The sequence below is a fragment of the Athene noctua genome, chromosome Z, assembly GCF_965140245.1.
Source record: "Athene noctua chromosome Z, bAthNoc1.hap1.1, whole genome shotgun sequence".
NCBI lineage: Eukaryota > Metazoa > Chordata > Aves > Strigiformes > Strigidae > Athene > Athene noctua.
Genome location: NC_134077.1, coordinates 59,642,167 through 59,651,434, shown reverse-complemented (window position 1 = coordinate 59,651,434; position 9,268 = coordinate 59,642,167). Strand labels below are relative to the sequence as shown.

The window sequence follows — 9,268 nt, the reverse complement described above, 5'->3', positions numbered from 1 at the left end:
ACAGTGCACGACTGGACTACCCTGTCCCTAGGGCAGTGGGACTACAGCTAGGGCTGTTGCTAGGGCTGCACCACCACAACGCCCCACAGAGAAGGGAAAGGCAGTTACTCCCCTGTTCTTGTCAGTATCTCTCCATTCTTAACTGTGCCTGCTTCATTCTTCCACTAAATTATCATTAAAAGCCTGGTGCAAAGCAAAACCAAATCAGAGACTAAACAAAGGTTAGAGGCAGCTCTGTACTAACAGTGAAGCATTTTGATTTTTACTGAAATAATCTGCCAGGAGACAGCCCAGCAATAAACAAAGAATGTTCTTTATGACTTCCTGGTGTCTCAGTTTCTTTCAACTTACCTCATTCTTCCACTGATTAGTGAACAAATCGGGAGAGAGAGATATTTCCTATCCTGATGCTCAGTTTGCTGAATCAGATCAGGCTCCCTCTCTGATTTAAGGCAGTATTACAAGACAGAGTCCTGCAAACTGACTACCAGGATTCTCGGTGCCATCCGCACACTGATCTGGAGGGGATGGCTGGGGTAGAGGGCAACAGCCTTTACAACCTGCCTTAATCACATGTGATTCAGAAGACCCCTGGGAGACAATACTGAAGCAGGAGAGAAAATCAGATGTTAGCATGTAATGTGCTTTGTGTTATTTATTATAGCTCATGTCCCATTTCCTAAACTGTCACAGAACCTAGAAAACAGATTGTTTATAGGTAGGTAGATAGTTAGATCTATCCATATTATAATAGTTAGATGGTTTTATTCCTAGTCTTGGCTAGTGATGAAAGTAACTTCATATTATACAGACAGTCAGTGGAAACTCAGTTTCTCTAGAAACTGCTGTTAGTAATTTGCAGCAAGTTCCCAGAGATCTCACTTCCAATGCATGTTATGCCACTTTCCTCTGTGAGTGGAAATGACAAAATACTTGCTTTCCACTTTTCAGCAAAGTTCATTTGGTGACAGATAATGCCAAGTTCCCAGGAGTTTAATTTAGCAGACAATATTAGTAGGAGCACAGTTCACGATCTGAGAATATTCATCTGCATGATGTTAATCCAGCACGTGAGAGCAGCAGTAGCACAGACAGAGCTGTCAGTCTGGTTTTGCGTGCTAGGTAGGACTGACATTGATCTGGATGAAAAGAAACTAATTATTAAATAAAACTGCACTTCCATACTTTTAATCTAGTTGCAGCTGGAATATGAAATAGATTTATGGTACCCCAACATCATTACTATGTGTGGTCATCAGAGATACATGAAGGTACCAGGCTGGTGCTATACACTGCTGACAAGAACGTATGTTTAGAGTGGTATAAGAGATTTTAGAGGCTTTCAGCTTTAGTTATTTCCAAGCAACAACAAGGCTTACAAGGTGTTTGGAAAAATGTCCTCATTTTTTTAAACATGATTCCTTCAAATAAATGAATGATTCTTGCAGACTTTCTAATAAGATCCTTATGCAAGATTCTTTATGCAAGATGTCTGGAGCAGTGCCTCCGTCTGCAGAGCAGTCATTGAGTGATTAAAAAAAAAAGGAAAAAAAAAAGGGAGTTCTCTGACAAAAACCACTGAGAATACATTTATTTCACTCTTCTAGCAGAAACAAAGAGAAAGGAAGGTAAAGTTTCTGAAATATCACATCTACCTTCAGCTAGCAAGAAACAAATCCCATGCTGATTACAAAGAACTTGTGCTTCATGCTGTCACACTAAAAGATCAAATTGTTACTTTATATAAAAAATGTATTAGATTGATGTCAACAAAATACATTGGTATTTTGCTGAAGATTTCCGTTTGTACTATGAGAATCTCTGAAAGTATTTTAGATTTTTTTTCTCTACAGTTATGACGTAAATCTTTTCTGCTTTCTTCCATTTATTTTTCCAGGTCTTAAAAAATGTGTCATCTAGTAGAAAAAAAAAAGGCTCATCTCTTATCAAAGTTGCAAAAAAAATATTTTAATAGTCTGCTAGCTTTTTGAGTCTTATTTGATTAGCTTGTGGAATAAAAGTAGCTTTTCATTTGTGGAGTCAATCACTGGGGTTAATCACAGATATAGTTTTTTAGTCAGAAAGTTCAAAAGAGTAGAATTTATATTGACTGAAAACTGTTTTCCCTAAGAATTATGCAATTTAAATATCTCCAATATAATTATTTTGCTTCCTGTTCCAGTATTTTGAGATAATGGATTATAACTATTATTGACTACATATTACATACTGAATTTTTTTTTTATCTAATTCCAAGAAAGAGAGGGAAAATATGTTCTGGATTTATTTTTTAGGAAGTTCTTCACCATGGATTAAAAGTTTGAAATATTAAAAGCTCTCCCCACAGCCATGGAGAGCTGACAAGGACACCAACAAAAGAGTCAAATGGTTAAGTGATAAACAATTTACCACAGACTTCATTAGTTATTATATGATAGCAACGTACACATGATAAGAATGGATTTAAGCAGAAAATCAACAAGTTTTGGAAATTCTTTTTGCTGTGTAATTTCAAAATTAAATATTTTTTCAAATGTACATAACTGTGATGTTAGCTGCACAGGTTACAAATATGTGCAAAGACACAAAACATCTTCCATCAAAAAGTCAAGGACAAAAGAAATCCTCAAATAAAGTGTGCAATACTCTTTATTATTATTTTACTAACACTTCAGCAGATGTGGTTCATAGCTTTCTACTACAACTGACTGCAGCTGAGTTGTCATGTCTCAAAGGAAAGAAAAAAATTCTGATGTGGTAGACATTCTCCTTTCTTGAGACCTTCACGATAAGAAGGATAAAAGAATCAGACTCCTGAAGCGCAGGTCAGTATATTCAAGTGTTTCCCAGACATGTAGGGAGACAATATTTATTTCTATCTTGAATTATTATTATTAATGCCAAACATATTTCAGCTCTTTACAGTAACCTAAAATTTTCTAATAGTGTAAATACAAGCAAATACTTAAATTGAAAGTGTAATACCCAAATATGATATTGGTGGTATATTTGGGTCCTAACCTTATAAACATTTCTACTTGCAAGCTGTCAGTAGGAGCTGTAATTTATGCCACAGTCTCCTACTACAGTGTTTAGGCAAAAAGAAAAAAAATTACTGCGATAAAAATATCTTGGTTCTGTGGCTTTTGTTAACACAGACATATGTGAATTCCCTGGGTAACCTTGCTATTTAGGGAAATGACCACACAATATACAGTATGTACACGTAGGACTTTGTGGCTGCACGTGATGGAGTATGGTCATGGAGAGACAGCTTCTAGCTTGTGGTACTGAGTGAAAGAAGCTAAATTGAAAGTGTACAGGAAAAATGTGGACAAGGCTGTGACTTGTTTCCTTTGTGGAGACCAAGGGAGAACAGCTGGCTCAAACCAAGATGTGGCAGCGCTTGTTCAGAGCCCCTGTGCTCCCTTCCAAAGCAATTACTGCAGCAACCAAAGCCCTGCAGTTTCACAGCCCAGTTTCACCCAGGGAAATAGTGAATATCTGACAAGAAACCATGCTGGCATTTGAATCTCACAAACCATTATCATGGCACCCTAGTGACTTTGACTTGGTCTTTCCCTTGTGAACAGCCTTAGTGTCACTGCATGAATCAGCCATGTGAGAGAGCTCATCTCCACACAGCTGTGCCCAAGGAGCTGAGTATCCAACCCCAGTGCTGCAGGGCACCATCACTGAGCTGTCAGAGGAAGGTCTCTGAATCCCCTGCTGTGGCTTGCAAAGCTTGCTGCACCATGCCCCTCTGGAACAAGCTCGGTGTTGAAATCACCCCCATGTTCTTGAGCCAGCAGGCTGAGCCACAGCCAGACGATCGGGGAGTGTCACTCTTCCACTTACTGCTTTCTCAGACAGAACTCCCTGGAATTACCTTTATTTCCACCCACAAAACAGAACAATAAAAAGTGAAAAAGTTTCTCCCAGATGTAGCTAATGCACCAAAGGAGTATAGCACTGTGTCTTGGTGGACAGCCTCCCTGTGCCAGGGCATGAGGACTGCAGCCTCTGCCCCACAGTTCCAAGATAGGCAGTGGTTGCTTATGTGTTTTGTCTCTCCAAACTATGCTATAGTTAAGTCCCACATCCATAATGTAACCACAGACCTCAATGGTGAATGCTACTTCCCAGTTACTGGGTGATAATGAGGCTCATGAATTCATTAGAGACACTAGCTGATCTGAAAAAGATGGAAAAAACAGAGAACTCACAGAAAGTGTACATTCTATTACTAGCCTGACTTTAGTAACTTGAAGCATAGCTACCAATGAGTATGCTTATATCCTGGTAGGTAACAACAGTTACACAGCAGAATCACACACAGATGTTTTTATAGGCCAGTCTTTATAGACTGTAAAGTGTAGACAAAGCAGAGTTTGTCATATCCACACAAAACTTTCTGTCATGACCTTCAGGTTATTCTTTAGTTTAGGCAAATACTGTTCTTCATAACTTTTTTACAACCACAGCACATGGGTGTTTCTCTGATTATAATGACCTTTTCTACAAGAGCTAGGGGAATATTGGTTTTGTCACCTTTTTTTTTTTTTTTTTTTTTTCATTTGGTGATTTCAATGAATTAATACAGACTGGTTATGTGGCATGAACAGCATAAACCTCACAGTGAACTCATACAACTCATTTTTCAACAAAGAACAAACAGAAAAGTTACCTGCTTTTGAAATTAATCTCCAGCCATAATGAGTTTAACAGCCTATTTTTTCACAGAGGACTAGAAAATGAAGCAAAGGATTCAGCACGGCTGAAAACTACAGCTAATTTTCTAATGAGCATATTGTGGGGATTTTTTTAGATTTTTGAGTATAAAATTATTTCTTGTATTTATACCTCTGTCAGCTCTATAAAGCTCTAAATTTTTCTGCCAATCTCATGGATGTTATCATTTGCATGTACTAGTTATTTTCAGTTCCCAGGTACCACAAATCTAGTGTTGAAAACAATATGTTATAAATATCTTGTCTCTCACTTGCTGTGAATTCATTCTTCTGGACTTTATTTTCATCCTTTTGCATCCTGTTCATCTGAAAGCATTGCATAATCCCAGGGTAGAACTTTGTAATTGTGTAAAAATACTTCAATCAACAGCTGAAAAGAGGAGTAGCAAAAGGGAGATGTATTTCATAATCATTTTACAGTAACTATAATTTTCACAGATCAATGAGAAATTAAATCTTTGGCAGGAACTTCAAAATATTTTGAGGGTCCCTCTGTACTGGTACACTCATGTAGTGAAGCACACTTTTATTACCAGAAAATTACAGGAAATTCTCAGCCAAATTCTATGAAGACAGCATGTAAATTTTGCAGAGAAAGATGTGGGACATGGTAAGATGCACTGAGTCCTGATTTCACTCCAAGTACTTGGATACTAGAGCTCTGAGGTATTCCTAACACAATTTGCAGGTCTAATAGCATAGAAGAAAGAAAATAGCATATGTGTTACCAATGAAAACAAAATATATTCTGTTTCTATAAGCAAGGTCATTTGCCATGGTTTACAGTATTATTCCCCCTGTCAATACTAGCTACCTGTTTATCACAATACAAGACTCAGAGGAGTAGCTCTGTGGGTAAGTGCATGAAGGTTATTTGAGGTGCTTTTTCAAAAAAAACAGAGTTAAATTTTAACTGAAAGGCTCAAAATATAGGAGGGTTAGAGAAAGGTTGTACAGAAAGGAAATGTGACTAGAAATCTGATCACGCAAAATTATTGTATCGATCTCACGATTACTTTTATGAAGTAAACACCATGTTTTCTTAAAGGTGGACTTAGTATAGAACATTGAAATGTATAACTACACATCTTGTCTGCTAAATTGATGTTATGTTTTCAGTAAGAAGGCAGGCAATTAAAAAGAACTAAGCTAGGAAGCATCAAAAGCAGAGCTTCATGGCGCAGTGTTAAAAGACCTTTACTTAGGAGTACCAATGAATAAGAATAAATATTTAATTTTCAGTCACAGCAGTCTGATGCTGATTATGTGGCACGAGCAACATCTAATTTTGTTATTGTTATTCACATTGTCTATTACATGCTCATCACTGCATATACAGGTACATTCTGAGAACGTATTTATTGTTGAAAAATCAATACAGCATACAAATCTAACAAAGTTCCTCAGAATAATCTCAGATGGTGGATTCTTTGCTGTGTCTCTCCCATTCATGATGTAAAGCAATCCCACAGAATGAAATACTAAGCGTGGTAATGTGAGAAATCCTTTATTACTGACAGAATATTTTCACTCCTAACAGAGTAAGGAACCATTATTAAGTTCTGTGTATGTAGCAAAAACCTCCCTCTACATTTCAGGGAACTAGACTGCATCAAAACCAGTTTACAATTCCAACTTACTCCAACACCACTTGTAAAATTCAGACAGATCACAAAGCCATAAAGCATCTTTAAAATCAGTTTCTTCACTTGTTCTATAAAAAATTTTTCTTTTTTTCAGGAACATCCAGTGTTTTCGTATTATGAAATGTTAACAAACAATGAGCTAAAACCATTATGCAAATCAGTGTCTCAGGATGTATCAATCCCAGCTTGTAGGAAAAAGTTTGCCTTAAAAGCATGGAAACACTAGAGCACTGGGGCCCATGTTTAATTTCAGACTAGTGACAATCTTACAAGTTTCTGGGCTAAAAAATGTATGCAGTTTAAAAATTAATCAGTAAGATTTCAAATGAATAGTTTGAATTACTGTACTTTTTCCATGTCTGAAGCCCATAGATTAGAAATCTTATCCGAGAAAGATGAAACAACTTACACTTCATTTAACTGTACTTTCTCTAATCTAAAATACAACAGGTACTGTACCCTAGATGCAGACATGTCTTGGGATCCAGTCTAAATACTTGTCCTCTTCCTTATTAACAACATATTCCCAGTATGTTTGCTAGAAAAGACCTTCCCTTGTAGTTACTGCAATACACTTATCTCTTTATTTGGTTATCAGTGCTTAGCGTTTACATGCAGAACATGAGCCATGCTGGTCTCCACTAATCTGATTGATCTAATATCTTATTTCCAGCTGATAGCAGATGCTTATGGGAACAGTACAAGAGTCAGGTCAAATATAAAGTGAACTTTCCGTTGGTTTATCCTCAGAGTTTCTGGCCATTGCTTTAAAGACTGCTTGAGCTGGAAATTGCATCTGGATCATTGTGGTTTATAGGAATACATAGTCTATTCTGGGTTTTTTTGTCAACCTTTTTCAATAAGTGCCACAATTTAATTATATGAAGGTTGTTCTGTGATATCATGGACATTTTATATTGAGATATAAAGTTTTTCTACTGTACAAAATTGACCTCTATTATAGAGAAGGCCCACAATGGAATTACATTTATTTTTTTAGAAGAAAGTCAGTTGCTTAATTTTGTTGTTACTAATCTTCTGAGTCTTAAAATAATTAACAAGGCCCAAATTCTGGACAGGGAAATATAGAAAATAAAAAATAAAACTGTCTTGGTTTGAATAAGTAACATCAGCTCACATATGGTCTTCCTTCTATCCTGTGTTTCCGCAAGACCTAACAGACTAAGGACCTATTCCACCCTGAACTCTACAGTGATCAATACAAGTATACAATGATAAATCCACAGAGTAGGTTATACAGCACATATGCAATAATAAATGTCTCTCTGCCATAACAATCCTGGTGAGTATTTGGAGAAAATTATTGCATAACTCTCTTACCTCTATTCCTTAAATATGTTTCTCTGCACAGGCAATATTTCTTCACCACTTTGCTTTTTTAAATTTATTTTTAGTCTTTGTGATAAAACTAGTATTAGCCAAAAGTAGTACTATAATAGGAGTTAAATTTTCTTCATAGCAACAGACAGAATATTGGGGGTTTTTTACCTTTTTAATACTTTCCCAAAGACTTTAGAGGTAATAATCCAGCTTTTGAAAGGATCCTAGTTTTCTCATGTACAATCTGAAATCTTTGGGTAAGCATATCTGACCTGCAGAAGACAAGCTATATGCAGTGTTTAAGTATAACTGACTCTCATACCCTCTGTACAAAGCTGTTTTCAGTGAACTATAGTTCTGAGAAAAAGGAAAAGATGTTAGGAATGCACTGTCAGGCTTTTAAGAAAATAAACAACTAAATACAAAATGTTTCTCAGTCTTCTAATAAACATCTTCCTATAAATATCCCTTAGTAACCTACTGACACAAATAATGCAATTTTACAGTGCCTTCAAATGCAAAAATACTTATGCAATGTTTTCTTCTGAAGCCTCCCATCCTGCAAAAACTGAAGCACATGGGTAACTTCTATGCACGTGGAGATTTACAACAAACGATTTCTGCACTTGCATGAGTGTGATTGGGTTTAGGACCACTCTTCTGTCCTTCAACACCCAGCATATCACAATGTGCTTGAGAGTCCTTATCTGTAGTTGGGAGGGCCTCTGGGCATTCCTGGCTGGGCCCCTGGGAAGCGTGGGTTTCCGGGCGGATAGCCCAGCATTCCATACCCCCTGGGCCCTGGTGGCCTTGTCACAGCTATGGATGGAGGAGGAAGGTTTCCTCCTCTGGTCTGCAGGGCATAGTGGCCATTCGGGGCTGGGCCTGGATGCTGGAATGCCTGAGAGGAGCTGGCTTCTTGTGGTTGGTCTGTCTTCTTCGCTTCATTGTCACCCTGTCCTTTCTTGTTGTCTGAAATGTGTTTGGAAAACAGAATTAAAAAATGAACCTGCAAACTGGAAATTCCCTGAGAGAGAAATACTGCATCTTCCTGACCACTCCAGAGTGTGGTGGAAAGTCTGGGACCTCCCCTGCCAACAGCCTGAAATCTGGGGTCATGCACCTTTATGATCTTTGCACCGTATTTTCCTTCCAGTCCTTTCATCAAGGCCCCAGTGGGAAAAAGTGGAGACTTTTCCCGAGTAGCTAGATGCACTTAGATAGCATCTATAAATGACAATGAAGGTAGCAATTTCAAAGTTAAGTGGTCAGGTTTTGAGGCTGCAGACATGCCTTGCATGTGGTTCTTCCAAAGACAGTCATCTCTAATCTGGGTTTCTCTGCTAGGTGTGAGCCTATATTGGCTGCATGCATGATGGTGAAAGTCCAAGGGGAAAGGAACCAGCCTACAAAATCCTTCAAGACAGACTGAAGACCTGCCTGACCAAGCTAGACTTTCTGATAAGGATTGATACTGTACTGCATTCTTGTTATACTTCCACATGGTAAACCTGGCACAGAGGACAAATG

At 37.7% G+C, this 9,268-nt stretch overlaps 1 protein-coding gene across 1 annotated transcript in view; it reads right to left on the bottom strand.

The window, feature by feature from the left end:
* Positions 1-6,137: 6,137 nt before the first annotated feature.
* The window catches only part of TMC1 (transmembrane channel like 1), a 67,882-nt gene continuing 64,751 nt past the window's right edge, over positions 6,138-9,268 (bottom strand). The window contains exon 20 of the mRNA XM_074933057.1: positions 6,138-8,710. Within this exon, the coding sequence (XP_074789158.1) occupies positions 8,442-8,710 (269 nt within the window). The 3' untranslated portion in view covers positions 6,138-8,441. The remainder of the gene's footprint in view (positions 8,711-9,268) is intronic.